At 48.5% G+C, this 15,328-nt stretch overlaps 1 protein-coding gene and 1 long non-coding RNA gene across 2 annotated transcripts; one reads left to right on the top strand and one right to left on the bottom strand.

Moving 5' to 3' along the window:
* Positions 1–394: 394 nt before the first annotated feature.
* On the bottom strand, positions 395–1,540 carry LOC136373570 (uncharacterized). The gene is made up of 2 exons (XR_010745672.1): positions 724–1,540; positions 395–558 (listed from the first exon to the last, which is right to left on the bottom strand). It is a non-coding gene; the product is annotated as an uncharacterized lncRNA (long non-coding RNA).
* A 4,810-nt stretch (positions 1,541–6,350) lies between these two features.
* Positions 6,351–9,594, top strand: LOC136373569 (chymotrypsin inhibitor-like). Its single transcript, XM_066338489.1, has 4 exons — positions 6,351–6,657; positions 8,135–8,169; positions 8,479–8,591; positions 9,428–9,594. The coding sequence occupies exons 1-4, from the start codon at positions 6,594–6,596 to the stop codon at positions 9,480–9,482; spliced, it is 267 nt and encodes an 88-aa protein (XP_066194586.1). The 5' UTR covers positions 6,351–6,593; the 3' UTR covers positions 9,483–9,594.
* The last annotated feature ends 5,734 nt before the right edge of the window (positions 9,595–15,328 follow it).

The raw sequence follows: 15,328 nt of genomic DNA, 5'->3' as shown, positions 1-15,328 counted from the left end.
TCAATGCAAATGATGTATCTCAGAGACTACCAAGTTCTGTCTACAGCTTTTAAGAGAAATGAAAGCAAAGGCTGCAGGGATGTGTTCCAAGAAACAGGATGGGTTTCACTGAGGGTGACAGTGCCCTTCTGTTCAGTGCTATTTGTTGTAGCCCCCGCCTGGTGTTAATTCTTACATACCCAAGTAGTGAAATGGTCATTTGGAAAAAATCACACCAGCACAGCAGGTGGGCTCTGAAGTCAGAAGTAGCAGGCAACATCAAGGACACACATTTCTGTTCTTAGTGTCCATCTGCAAACCTGCATCTTCCTTCTCTGGCAACTTAACTGATGGGGAAATGCTGAGCAGCTTGTGTGCCTGCACATTTACTGGATAAATAGAACACTAGAGAGCATTTTATTCAGCATTTTTTATTCAGAAAGATGCTGCACCTGCAGATGTGTAGGAGAAAGTGGAGACATATGAATGGTAACCAGTGGAAATGTGAAATGTGGCTAGGCATGACGGGGTCATGCTGTCAAAGATCTATGCAAATGCACCATCACAGAACAGCATACCCTGAAAATGCAAGAAGAAAAAGAAATACTTCCCCAATTCTCTCACACTGTGGCTCTTATTACATCAATTCACTCAGGGCTATCTTCAGGGACTTTAGCGATTGGCAGACTGGGAAGACCACGCCTCTCCTGCCAAAACCAAGGGACCTCCTTCACAAAAACTCACCAAGAGCAGCTGTCACTTTGAAGGGGGGAGCTGGCATATTTTTCTCCAGCCCCTTTTTCTCCAGCGTGGCGCTATATGCAGGGTGATGACAGCATTCAATCCCACACAAAATGGAATTAGCAACACCGTTCTCAGAAGGTATAAAAAACTGGGAACCAGTACAAATTCGTTCATTCAGAAACAAACTCTAGGAGAAAAGACGCTGAGAAATCTAATGTTTTTTTTATAAATTGCAGTGGGTGTGAGTTCCCAGATAAACAAATGTGAACATCAGTATGCCGGCGAGCATACATACTGCTGCTGCCAAAACCCGGGTTATCTGTGTCAGCTCAGAACGTGAGAGGAAAGTACTGCAACAGCAAGGGAGCTCTGCCTACCCAGCCCAGTCACACAGCCTCATCCCATCCCTGACACCAGCACTGGGGCTTGGCCCAGGCATTTACTGGGCATTAAGTAGATCTGTGTTTTTCTGTTGTTTTATCTGCTGCACTTGGGATTTTGTCACCTAGCCCTCAAGTGCAAGGATGTGGAAAAATTCAGGTCAAAACCATCCTTAAGCTGCCAAGGAGCTGCAGAGCATTTGCAGACTGCAGGTGCAGTCCCAAGGTGACCTTGGACCAGGGCAAGTTGCAGCAACTTCTGCCAGCTACAGCTGCACTCTACAGCAGGGGAAAAAAGTGTGCAGTGGATACTCCCTTAGGCTGTTGCACTTCTGAGATCCACTGAAAAGCTTCCTCACTTTGCAGGAAGCTCTGGTCTCTTCCAGATTGATGCCACCTTGGCTCAGACTGCATCTGGTGAGAATGCCAGCAGGCAAGGTGAGTCTGTGTACTCACAGCCTTGTGTTGTCCTAGCTGACAGTGTCACAGGGTAATTCTTCTATCATAAAAGAAATAATGAATCCTACTCACTGCCTGACATACTGCAGTATTTACTCACACTATTAAAAAGCAGGAAGGTCACCTAAGGTGTGGTCTGAATCCAGAAAGTCTGGGAAGTGGTGATGGCTGGTTGCTTTCGCAGTTACGGAGTGAGATTTCAGGTGTCGAGTTTTGAATTCACAGTATATCCAAAAGCAAACCTCTGGTGGTCACTTGCTACTCTGGTGTTGATTTTGGTTTTGGGTTTTGGTTTGTTTCTTCATTTGTTTTTCTTTTTCATACAAAGGAGAACAAACTGCTCCTCTCTCTTACTTGCATGGAGACCTCAGAGTGGTCAGAGGAACAGAACAGAGACTGCTGTCCTCTCTGTAAAAATCATCTAGATGCAGGGAGTGAGCTAAAGATGAAAATGAGCATGGCACTTGCCCTCCTATTTTTGCCTTGCCTCATTGTGTAGCAGGAAGGTAGATGGTGGTATCTGGTTTGGTCTGCACAAGCAAGCAAGCACTCTGCTCTCAGGGCACTGCGGTACTTGTGGGACCCCGGCATCTGCTGGAATGCCAAAGCCCTGGGAGGAGTGGCAGAACAGGAGTTAAAATATCAGTATGGGTGCAGAATGTGGGAAGGCCGAAATCAGCCATGAAATCCAGGAAAGGTGACAGATAACAGTAAGGAAACGGCAGGTGCTGGGTGGAGTAGTGACGACACCAAGGCCACACCACTGATAAAGCCACAGGCAGACGTGGGGCAGGAGCCGTGTGATGCAATCCGGTCTGGCCGGCAGCCAGCTGTGCCCACTGACAGAAAGCCTGCAGACAGAGCTGCAGTTCCCTAGGAGAGGAGAGGACTTATGTGTGTAATAAGGACTTATGATGTGATGAGCAGTCCTGGATGAGCGCATGGATGCGGGCCAGTGGGTACCACTGGCGTGGCAGAATCGCAATGGCTGGGACCATGCTGCGAGGGAGCAGCCCTAAGATTGGTTTCAGAAGTAGAGGTCTCCTTGCTTGCTGCCACCATCTCCAGCAGAGCTTATGTGTCTTGCTGGTGGTGGCACTAAGCCTCTGGCTCCTCAGGCAAACCCAGAGCCTTCACATCTCCCCATCCTATGTCTTGAAGCCTTCTACATCACCAGCTTGCTGGTGCAAGTACAGGGAGAAAATGCAGAGCCAGCTGGAGGGAATTTCACAGCCAATGTGAGGGAAGCAGCCACCAGAAAACCTTCTGCCCCACCTGAGGAAGATTTTCCCCACCTCTTCTTTGAGGGGTACAGTAGGCAGGACTTTCATTAGGGGTTGCAAGTTTTTGCTTGGCAGAAAATCTTGAAAAGACAAAAACAGTTGCAAGAGGTCATACACCCTTTGTCAGCTCTTAGCATATCATTTTAATCTGCTTTGTGAAGGCAGTGAAATTTGAATACCACTGAGGAATGAGGTGGAGGAACATCAAGCCTTATATGAGCCAAGAGGTTTGCTACAGTACCACTGACTTTGCTGCCTCCATCACAGAGGAGAAGCAGACATTTCCTGCCACCCTCTATCCAAGGAGAGTGATCTGGAGTGCACAAAAAATGTGTCCTAGCAGCAAAGCCCCACCGCGTTGTTCCTGAGCTGCTGCTGGCGTGACCAAAGAACAAGGCCATGCTTGGAATCAGAGGCAGCAGAGGTGGCACTAGAGGCATTAAAATCAGCATTTGGATGTTTTTCTTGGTAGTAAAAACTTTGAAGAAGACTTTAAAGGGCCAAGATAGCCCTCATCTAGAGCTGTGAAATGTGTTGGTGTGTGAGCAGTTTGCAGGGGAGGGCTCTGTATTGTTCATGTTGTCAAGTGTTGGCTAGGACCAGATTTGCCAAATGTGAATCTAAGGGCATACATCCATGTGTGCTGGAGACTAACAGCTGCTTGTCCCATGGACATAACCTGCCAGTGGCAGCATCCTTCAGGACTCACCCAGCAAACCCTGTGCACAGTGAGGCTTGGTCAGGTACACATCCTGCTAAGATGGGTATTGGCCCAGGTCTCTGCTGGTTTGGTGTGTTCACCCTTTGGAATGACGCTTCTTTCCTGACTCCTGACTTGATCATCTCAAGGCTGCAGTCTGTGACAATTGCTTTTTATTCTGTCATCTGCCACCACCAAAAAAGAGATTGGCTCCATCAGCTTCCCTTCCAGCAGTTGTAGGCTTCTATCAAATCCCCTTTGGCCTCCCTTGTACTAGACTAAACAAGACTAACAGGACCCCATGTGCCTTGGGAACAACTGCTAATGCAGTTAAATATTTACTTTAGTTGAAGGATTTCCAAAGTGGAATAATAACAAAAGCCAAAGGTTATTGAACTGTGTAAACTCTGTAAAGAGGGAATATAAAATGTGTGCAGCTGCCTTGGCAGAGTGGAGGAATGATTCTGCAAGGGGAATCTTGAACTGGTTACGTTGCCACTTCCTAATACCTGGTCACAGGCCCACTGAGTTGCATGAAGGAATCTCCAATAGAAGGATGCGAGCATTCTCTGGCAGGGCCCATACCTCTCTGGCCACAAGGGATTCTCAAGCTGCCACCTTTTGTCTCAGACAGACAGGGCCATGTGTAACTTCCTCTGGGAAAAAACATCCTAAGCAGAGTCATAGTCAGATCCTCAGCAAATGCAAATGTGTGTGCTCCACGTATCTGGAGCTGTCCCAGCATGCAGTGGTTTCTGTGGGGCACCTACCCCCTGTTCACCCCTTGCACATGTGATACATCCCATCTGCTCCCATGGGGAAGGTGACTCTCTGTCTCTTCTGGCCCAGACCTCATTTCAGCAAGTCTGACCCGAAGGAGTTTTTAGTCAACATTGGTCTTACATTGATGTTATGATCAGTGGTCCTCTTTTCCATCCTTCACCCTTCACCAGTTGATTTTTTTTTTCATCAAAGGAAAGTGGGGACAGATGTAGAAAACAAAGCTTCTAAGAAAGAGCAGGTAAGAATACTCACCCTGATGTAAAGCATCCAGTCTTGCAGGCACAGCAGCTGGGATATTCTGGGGTCATGATGCTTGTTGAAAAGACAGTGTTTTTTGCCACTGAGGATCATCTCCAGCGTTTCTGTCCCCTCCCTGCTCTGTGTGCCACCTATGTGTATTTAATCTGGGTATCCATGCACAGACCCCTTCCAACACATTGAATCTTGTAAAGATAATTTTGCTCTGTCAATCTCAGCTGCAGCCAAGGTGGTGAGTGGAAAAAGGTGTTAAACCACCTCTCACTATGTGGCTCCTCTGAGCATAGGCAGTGACTGCACCTGCAGCTCCGTGCCCCCAGGCAGTTCATTTTGTACCCTCCAGGCCTTCTGCACCCCCAGCCTGTCCCATCCCACCCAGTGACTGTCTGGGCCTGCTGCAGCATGGTGACAGGCCTCCTGTTGTGTTTGGGATCCTGACCAGGGCGTCAGACAGCTGAGTATCCACCTGGCTGGGTCTCATGGGGTAATGCTCATGGGATAATGCCACAGTGCCACCACCCAAATCAGCCTGAATTTCCTGGCTTTTCTATGTCTAGTCTCACAACTCAAGTGAATATACCTGTCATATGTGAAGAACAGCAGCTGCAAAGCTGAAGGGATGGTTTGGGTGAGATACATTCAGAGGCAGCTGGCTGGGATAAGCAGAGAAGAGCAGCATTGCCTAGTCCTGATATGTTGGTTTTGCATGGCCTGGTATTTCATAGTGGCGAACCATAGAGGTGGCTTCTGTGAGAAGCTGCTGGAAACTTCCATCATGTCTGGCAGAGCCAGTCCCTGATGGCTCTGAGGATGGACGTGCTACTGGCCAAGGCTGGGCCAATTAGAGAGGTTGGTAACTCCTCTGTGATAACATATTTAATAAGAAAACCAAAACAAAGTGAGGCGCATAGTGTTAATTCCAGCCAGAGAAGAGGACAAGGTGAGAACATGAGAGGGAAACAACACAGAGATACTAAGGTTAGTGGAGGAGGTTCAGTGGGGTGGGAGGTGCTCCAGGTGCTGGAGCTGAGATTCCCCTGCAGCCCATGGTGCAGCCCATGGTGAGGCAGCTGTGCCCCTGCAGCCCATGGGGATCCACGGAGGATGCAGAGATCCACCCACAGCCCGTGGGACAGGTGGATGCCTGGAGGAGGCTGTGACCCTGTGGGAGACCCAGTGGAGAGAAGGGCCCTGCTCCCAGGTTGGAGCAGCCTGTCCTTGGAGGACTGCACCCTGTGACGGGTGACCCACACTGCAGCAGTTTTGGGAGGACTGTTCACCCATGGGAGGGACTCATGTTGCAGCAGTTTTGGAAGGACTGCTGCTCATGAGATTGGAGCCATGCTGGAGGAGTTCACAAAGAACTGTCTCCTGTGGAAGGGACCTCATGGTCTTATATGGGAGCAACTTTTCTCCCTGTGCAGCAGAAGACCTCAAGTGACAAACTGACCAGAACCCCATGCCTGGTCTCCTGACACTGTCAGTGGGAAGGAGGGAAGGGCTGTGGGGAAAGAAAGGCGTTTTTAAGGCCTTATTTTTCTTCTCATTAGCCTCCTCTGATTTTGTTAGTAATAAATTCACTTTGTACCTCTAAGCCAAACCTCTCCTGCCCTTGTAGTGTTTTCTGCCAGTCCTTATTTCAACGCATGAAGCCTTCATTTAATTTTTCTCTCCTCTGCCCAGCTGTAGCAGGGGAAGGTGAGTGAAAGATTTCCATGGCTGCCTGGCATTTGGCCACTGTCAAACCACAACACCTGACTACAGTGCAAACGGATTTAAAGCAGCCTCCGGTGCTGCCACCTGAAGCTGACAAGTGGGAAGTTTCAGGGGAAAGCTTATCTTATGTGTGAGAGTGCCTAAGTGATCCCTTAGGCTGCACAGTCCAGCTGCTCCCAGCGGGAACAAAACACTGCTTTTCCCAGTGTTCTGGAGATAAGGCTGTGCCCTCCCCTATAAAGGCAGCCATGAGCAGAGAGAGGTGCACGAGCAGGTCTGCCTGAACTGACCATGCCTGGGAGAGAGCTGCTGCTGCTGCTGGTGGCAGCAATGGTGACTCTTGTTGCTGCTGGAGGTAAATCTGCTCTGCTGCTGGAGGCTGGTTCGTCAGTGGTGGGTTGGGAAAACAGACAGCTAATGGGACAGAAAGGAAATGCATGATATGGCAGAAAGACCCAGAAATTCTGATTTGAAGAGGAGGTGAGGTTAGGGAAAACAAACAGTGGCAGCATGGTGAGGAAGAAGGACTGGAGCAAACACACTGTGCCTTCCTTATGAACAGTTTTGTGGCAAAGGTTACAGACTGGTTCATCAAATGGATTGCACTTTGGAGCAGTCTGGGAGAGGGGAGAGTCCACATTGTGAACAGGAACCAGGCCCTGGGAGGACAGCATGTACACTGCGGTGGCAGCTGCTGCAGTTCCTGCCTCCATGAAAACTGGCAAGTCTTTGCAAGAACAGTATGTGCTCAGCGTATTTACATGGGAAGCACCTGCTCATAGGTGCTGGGAAGCCATTGCTACCTCCATGCATGTAGTGGTTGTCCTGCAGCAGCCTGCGTGTAAGCCTTCATGCTCCCAGGACATTTGTGCACTGCACAGGTGGGCTGTGAACTGCTGCTACTGCTCTGGTTACCTGAGAAAAAGGAACTCACAGAATGCCACTCTCCCTAGAGGTGGCAGTTATCCAGCTGTGCAAGACTGTAAGGGTTTTTGCTTCTTTTCTTCTCTGCCAATGTCAGGGTGAATAATACTCAGGAAAACACCAAGCTTGAGTTCACACGTGGAATGTTTATTATATCTTATCTATTTACAGTATTTACAGGCTCACAAGCTGTGAGCTTAACTAGCAAGCTAGGGAAACAAGATAAAATGGAGAGCTTCTAACTCTTTCCTGGATTATTTAAGTGATAATTACCCAATAAGAAGCCAACATCTATATTATTTATACTTTTGACCCAATAATGACCACCCAAGGCCTGTAATGTGGACCTCTTTCATCTAGTTACAGAAAACCACCTAAACCCATGAAGAAGAAAGAAGAGGGTGAAGAAGAAGGACAAAGACAACACCCCAAATCCTCCATCTTGAGTGTATCTTATAGTGTATTACTATACACTAAACCACCAAATTCTAAGTTTCTAGATTCCAACAATATTACCAAGCCTTCTCCCTCTGAGGATACCCCATGCTGCGTGCTGCATTGCATGGTTTCCCATTTCCTGAGACATGTTGGATGCTCTGTGGAGCTTCTGACCCAGAAACTGGGAGAGAGGGTTGTTGGGAGAGGGCTTAGGGGGTGGGAACAGGCATTCGCAGCTTTGTCCCAGCCAGCTCAGCTGTGGATGGAAGCACAGTAGTGCTGCTGGCAGGGAGTAGCATGCAGCAGCAAACTGATCCCCTCCCATGAAACCCACAGAGCTGATTCAGTCCTGAATGGGCTCTGCACAACTCTGCTTTCCCTTTGGTTTGGATGTGATCCTCTGTCAATCTCTCATGCTTCTGCTGTCAGGCACAGGTGTGCCACACTCATGGGTCTCTGCTGTGTTTCAGGGGCAGAGCTGAATGAAGGGAGTGGCCTGAGAAGGGTAAGATGCTTCTGGTTTTCTTTGTTCATGGCTTGAGATGGGTATGCCTGGTGTGTCTGGGAGACAGAATGTTCCCAGCAATCATTCCCAGCCTCGTGGCAGCTGGTATTCCAGCACCAAACCCACACCAAAGCCCAGGCCATGAGTCCCACTGAGGGATTCAGTGGTCCCTGCTCCTCTCTGGGCATGCACTGCTCTGAGACAGAGGAAACCAGGTTGCCTGTGGCACTTGCTCCTGCCTGAGTGTTCTGAGGGGAAGAAGTGGGTGCTGCTGGCACTGAAATGCATGCTGTGGTTTCTCCTTTCCAGCCGGTGTGTGAAGGCCTGGTTGACCTGCAGGCCTGCCCTCTCCTGTACTTGCCCATCTGTGGGACTGATGGGAATACCTATGCCAATGAATGCCAGCTCTGTGTAGAAAAAATGTAAGCTCGTGTCCTTGGCAGGGACCTCCTGGGTCTAATTTTGGCTGTCTGAAACTGGGTGTTTGTGAAGTAGTCATTCAGGCTCCCCAGAGCCTGGGAAAAGCCATGTCAGGCTGCACTTGCATGGCAAATAACACAAACCATGTGCTGGGCTGCAGGAGGGGAGGGATGACCAGCTTGTCAAGTGAAGCTGCAAAGAAAGTGCAGAGAAGCTGTACCTGGCCAGTCTGAGGAAGGGGATGCCTGAGGGTATCCAGCAGCAGCCTACAGTTGCAGACAGGATGGAGCTTCCGTTGTCTTAGTGCAGGCGATACAACATGGGCCAACAGCACAAACAGCAGCCCCAAGAGGGTGAAAACTTGACACAGGCACCATGTCAAATTGGTGGTGCACTACGGAGGTGTGAGGGAGGTCTCCGTTCTTGGGGGTGGTGGTTGGGGCTCAGATAGAGCCATGGCCACCATAATCTCCTGCTAGAGACAGCCCTGCTGTGAGCAGGTTGGACTGCAGATGCACCACCAGTGCCACAGGCCACGGGAGGACACATCCATCAGCCAGGATGTTGCAGTCACCTCAGCTCTTTAGACTGGAAAATGATCAGCTCAATTTTGTAATAGTCAGCTCCATTCCATTTGATGGAATGCAGCCAAAGTATGACTCACAGTATGGGTATGGTTGTTGTAGTTTTAGTTTGGGTTTGTTTGGGTTTTTTGGTTTTGGTTTTTTGGGGTTGTGTGTGTGGGGGGGTGTGGGTGTGATTGTTTGGAGGTTTTTGTTGTTTGTTTTTGGTTTTTTTTTTTTTTTATCTCTTACTTTTTTTTCCTATATTACTCTAGGAAAACCAGGCAAGACATCCGGATTTTGGAAGATGGGGAGTGTCAAGATAACTGAGCTTTCTGATAGCTTTCTTGAGCCTAAAACCATGTGATTAATTGATCCTGTGTTCTCTGTGCCAATTGCACACTTAAACTAGCTGTGGTGAATAATAAAATTACATGCACAATCTTGTTTCAACAGCACTTTTTTTTGCGCATGGCCAGAGGAAAACAGCATAAGCCAGTTCCCTCCACGAGCAACTAAAAGTGCACAGTCAAAGCAGTAATTTCAAATCCACGTAACAAACCGGGGTGCTCTGCATAGAGTATTTTCTCACCCACACTCCTGTGAGAAAGGCCATGGAGGACTAGCAAGAAATGGACCAGTCCTGATGAAGAAGATGCTGAACAGGCACAGATTTTTCTCTGTAGGAGGCAATTTAGTGAAGGCAAAATAAAGCTTCTCTGGCATGGGAAAGATGACTCCCTGCTTCACTGGTTCCCAAGCTGATGTAAATTGAAAATAGAAACATCTGCACTGCTCATATTAGATGTTATTCTGCTTTTTACCTAAGGCCCTTTCATAGGCCCATCAGCTCAGATAACACATGGGAGCATGGAAACAGCCTGAGCAGAGATGGTGAACACCAAGGATTCCAGATGTCTGCTCCAGCACTTGAGAAAAACCCCAAATGAAGAATTTTCAGGTTGTTCCTGGTGTCAGAGCCATCTTTGAGATTGTGGTAGGGCTCAGTTCCACCAAGGTAATAGTGTCAGTGTGCATCAGCAGTCTTTGGGGCTTCCTTTGCTCTTTCATCTCTCACTTCAAGCACATGGATACAACTCACCTTTCACAAAATACCTGCAACCAGGCCATACAACTTGGGCAGGCAAGGGGCCCCCTTTGCTCACAGTGGAAGAGATCAGAGGGCTAATGCAGGGGTTGCCTCCTTAGCTCATTTCAGTCCTGCACCAGATCTTGTATGTGCTCAGAATTACCAGCTGAGATTTCTGACCAGCTTCAGGGTGAATCGAAACCTTCCAAGGGTAGGTCTGTGCTCACCCACAGGAGATCGTGTTGCTCTGACTTGCTACTATACTAGTTTACCATACAGCTCTTATTTGCAGGCACCTGAGTAGGAGTCCAGGGTTCACCATGTGGTCAACTGAGCTCCCCCAAGTCAGTGAGCATCCTCAGAGTCTGGGAGATGTGCCAGTATCTACTGTGACTATTGTGCTTGGTCAGCTGGAATTCACCCTCTCACCCAGTTCTGCACCTTGATGGAGCCACCAGGTGGGACACCCATAGCACCACAATGCACAACAAAGCCACTGCTGACAGATTTAATGCTGCAGCTGCAAATAGTATTGAGGAGCATAAAACAGCTGTGCTCTGTCAGATATGTGCACAATTTTCTGTCCCAGAGGCAGCTGCTGTCATCAAAAACCTTATTCTCCTTAGAAAGTTCTCTCCCAGGATTAAAAGTCCTGGCCTGACCAGTTGCTTAGGGCTGTCCAGGGCTTTGATTTTTCTGTTTTCCTTTTCTGTACCCTTTCCACTTTCTATAGAGGAGGAGACACCTGTCCATGGCAGCTGCTATTACCTGTTCATTTGTCCCAAGGCTCTGCAAGCCTATTTGTGCCCTTTCAGTCCCCAAATAGCATGGTGGTCTGGCTGTGTGCTACTCTATGTATTGCCAGTTCTTCTCTGCACACCTTGTTGTCTCCCCTGCACCGTAGGGAAAGGCTTTGGTAGGGCTATGTGCCCAAAACACATTCACAGTGAACAACATGAATGAATTGCTCACTTCTGTCCTGAGGTTTTCTGCTCCTGATGCTGCCAGCTGAACCACAGGCAGGATTTATTTGGGCAGCTCTATCCCAGTTTTCTGCCAGGGTTGAGGAGAAGGTTATGCCCAACTTAGCATAACTGGGGCTCATTCTCCCCTGGGGTGGGCAAGTGTCACCAGCATCTCAGCCCCACGGCATGGCTTGAGCTGCCCCAGCAGAGTGCTGCAGCCCAAGAGAGTGTGTATGCTGTGTGTGCTCTGAGAGCCACGCCTATTTATGTGCAGAGGCTAGGAAAAAACAACACACACCATGCAGAAGCTCTTCTGAAGAGGGAAACCACATGCCTCCAGCACAAAGTGGAGTGCTTATTCAGAAACTGCAGAACTAAAGGACAGGCTAATAGGCCAGACCTGAAGGTCAGAGCATGGGCAGCCACAGGACAGGGTCTACACACAGCAAATTCAGAGATACTCATCCTCCCCGGGGACTTGTGGATTTGGCTGTTTATTTCACATGTCTCAAAAGCAAGTGGCAGACCAAGGGAAGGGTGAAGGCAGTGATTGAATACTACCACAGACCTCAGAGCATGCGCAAGACCAGCCTGGTGCAGAGAGCCTGACTCTGAAGCCCAACAGATGTGTCTGACAAAGTCAGGTGAGCCTCAGGAAGCAGATAGTGGATGACAAGATGCATGCAATGCAAGGCCAGAGAGTGTGCATATGAATTTGCACTTCTGCATACACTTTTCCTGTTCAATTTATCTGTCTGTTTCTCATCTTTTCATGCTTCAGCCAAGGCAGGGAAAGAAAGGGATTATCTACTTTCACAGGCACAATAGTTTGTCACAGAGATCAATGAGTAGTCCTGCTCCCAGAGCAGTGTGTTGCAACCAGACAAGTTTCCTCAAGTCAAGGAATGAAGGACAAGCCTGCAAGTTGCTTCTCTGCCATTGTCCTGTGAGTGAAAACTGGAATAAGTGCCCTGACACCCTGTAAGAGTGGCAGCAGCATAGCTTCCCCAGCTGCCCATGTTGACCAGGGCTGCATCCATGACTGCAAGGAGGGATATGTAGGTCTCTGGATAGTACTCAGCAGTAACCTTACCAGATGAGGGAACAGATACCCTTGAGGCTCACAAAGACCTTTGACTTACACATAGATCCAAAGCTTGGTGTTGTGTCTACAGTGAAAGCAGTCCCACCAATGGCAGGATCCAGCCCTAGGAGCGTTTGTCCCTCGGACAAAACTTTCCTAAGATATTTGTGTGTTGAAAGCTGTGTGGGGACATGGTGAGATGTAGCCAGGGTTGGTAATGTTCCCCTACCAAGCAGCTCCAACGACATTTGAGGAGTATGTGACACTGGAGATGCTCAGGTTGCTGAACACTCAGTTGATGTCTTCTAGGGCCTCACCTAGGAAATGGCACACATCAGTGAAAATGGCCCTGGACTAGCTGAACTGAAATGTGGAGAGAAAGGAGAGGGAAGAAGCACTTGGCACTTCCAGCTACAACAGCTCATGTAGCCAAGACTGGCCAGAAAATTTAACGTATTTGTACAAATTTCTCTGCAGCAAAGCAGGTACAGCTTTGGCCACATCTCAGTCCCTCTATTTCACAGCACAGACAACTTGAAAGTAGGTGGTGGGGCCAATTTCCACATTGCTAACCATTACCAAAGTTTTCTGTGGGATACTGAAATTGCTTCCTTGGCATTCAGAGTAACTTACATTCAAGGGGTAAGTGTCTCCCAGAGATTTCCCTCCTGAGAGATGCAAGTGCAAGCTTTGTAAGATTTTAAAGTCCATACTCCACTGAACACCTCTGAAGAACCTGGGGGCACAGTGACTCTTTCTTTTACAAATGGTCCCTTCAAGGTCAAAGACAGACAAAATGGAGAAACATTCACAGTACCAGCTCAGCAGTGTCCTATGGCAATGTTTTGCTGAGTCAAGAGTCACTTATCAGCCCTCACCAGGCTTTGGGGTGACTGAGTAGATGGTTGGTGTGAAAAGCTGATTTAGCCACAGCCTCAGCATACACCCAGTTCCCATGGAGCACTGAAACAAGCAGGGATTTCCACCCTTTCTTCCATGCTTCATACCACTTGCAAGGAGCCCAGAATATAGAGTCATAGACTCATTTAGGTTGAAAAAGACCCTTAAGACCATGAAATCCAACCATTAACTGTCATGTCCTGCAGGAAACCATGTCCCTAAGCACCATGTCTACACATGTTTTAAATACCTCCAGGAATAGAGATTCCACCACTGTCCTGGGCAGCCTGACATCCAACCCAAACCTACCCCAGAGCAATTTGAGGTAATTTCCTCTTGTTCTATTTTTTGTTACTTGGGAGTAGACATGGACCTCTACCAGTCTACAATCTACTATCAGGAAGCTGTAGAGAGAAATAAGGTATCCCCTCAGTTTCCTTCTCTTCTCAATGAGAGCTCAATGCCCTCAGCTCCCTCAGTCACTCTTCACAGGACTTGTTTTCTAGACTTTTTGCCAGCTTCTTTGCTCTTCTTTGAACTAAGCGTTTCAGTTTCAGAACTGAGGTCTGAGCACTTCAGTTTCTCCACCTGGGATTGTCGGGGGGGTTTCCTCACCCGACCTTTAGGTGGTTTAAAGTCCTTGGCCCTCTAAAAAGCCCCGAGTCGCGTCCGTGTAAGAAAGCAGAGTCCTCAAGGTTTGTTTTCAGGTTTCTCGTGTTGTTTATTATTTGGTATCTCAAAATTCCCTCTGCTCCCCAGCCGAGGTCTGGACAGCAGCCGGGACACGAGGCGACTGCCCCACAGATGGGACGTCCCCTAACATTTATACAGATTATTACATATTAGTTATTTACTATTTTGTGCCAATGCCCAGTGCCCACACCAGAAGTGACATTCTACTTTGGTCCAATCTACTCTAACTACTTTGTGCCATCACCGCCCCAGAAAATGGAGGATGAGGAAGAAGGAGAAGTACATAAGGTACCACCCAAATTCCACCATCTTGTCCCCATTTACTTCTATTCTAAAAATTCTAAGACTATTAAATTCTACATCATCTACTGTGCTAGACTACAATTTTCACATCCTGGGAGTTTGTAATTACTTCTGCAATGTTGAGAGCTTTTCCCATGGATCAAAATCAAACCCAGTGTCTCCCTGGGCTCTGTGCCAAGGTCTCCGAGCCCCCTCGACTGTCTCCACACCCCCCTGTCCAGGGCTCAAACTCCTTTCCTCAGGTCCCAGGCCATCCAAGGGGATGTCCTGGACTCCAGCAGGGATAGGGTAACCCTGGATATGTGTATAGACTGGGGAATGAGAAGCTAGAGAGCAGCTCCATGGAAAAGGATGTGGTCTATGGGAAGCTGAAGACAAGCCAGCAGTGCCTTGGCAGCCAGGAGGACCAAACATGGCCTGGGGGCATCAGGCACAGCATCACAGCTGGGCAAGGGAGGGGATTGTCCTGCTCTGCTCTGCACTGGGGCAGCCTCACCTCCAGTGCTGGGGACAGTTTTGGGTGCAGTTTTGGATATAAGAAAGACACTGAGCTCTTAGAAAGTGTTCAAAGGATGGCAACAAAGTGGGTGAATGGCCTCATTGCAGTTACAACTTCCTCTTGAGGAGGAGGGGCAGGCACTGGTCTCTTCTCCCTGGTGACCAGTGCCAGGACCCGAGGGAATGGCCTGAAGCGGTGTCAAGGGAGGTTTAGGCTGGATATCAGGAAAAGGTTTATCACCCAGAGGGTGGTTGGGCACTAGAACAAGCTCCCCAGGTCACTACACCAGGTGTGTCAGTGTTCAAGAAGCATTTGGACAATGCTCTCAGGCACACGGTGTGATTTTGTGGTGTTCCGTGCAGGAACAGGAGTTATACTCAATGATCCTGCTGTGTGCTTTCCAGCTCAGCATATTATGTGGTTCTGTGATAATGTGGGTTTTGTTTTGAGGGACACAAAAACAGAAACAATGTTTAAGGTCAGATATGTTTGGCCTTCCACAAGCAATGCCTTTGCACCGTGAAGTATCTTGCCAGGATACAGTTTTCAGACATCTGCATGACCAAGTTGCCTCTAGGGCTTGCAGCATCACAGTGCTGGAACATGGACACCCTTGCCAGCTTGCAACACCTTGTCTTCATC

This window comes from Sylvia atricapilla, chromosome Z (genome assembly GCF_009819655.1).
Source record: "Sylvia atricapilla isolate bSylAtr1 chromosome Z, bSylAtr1.pri, whole genome shotgun sequence".
NCBI classification, from domain to species: domain Eukaryota; kingdom Metazoa; phylum Chordata; class Aves; order Passeriformes; family Sylviidae; genus Sylvia; species Sylvia atricapilla.
The sequence above is the reverse complement of the archived record's forward strand: the minus strand, read 5'-3'. Positions and strand labels throughout refer to the sequence as shown.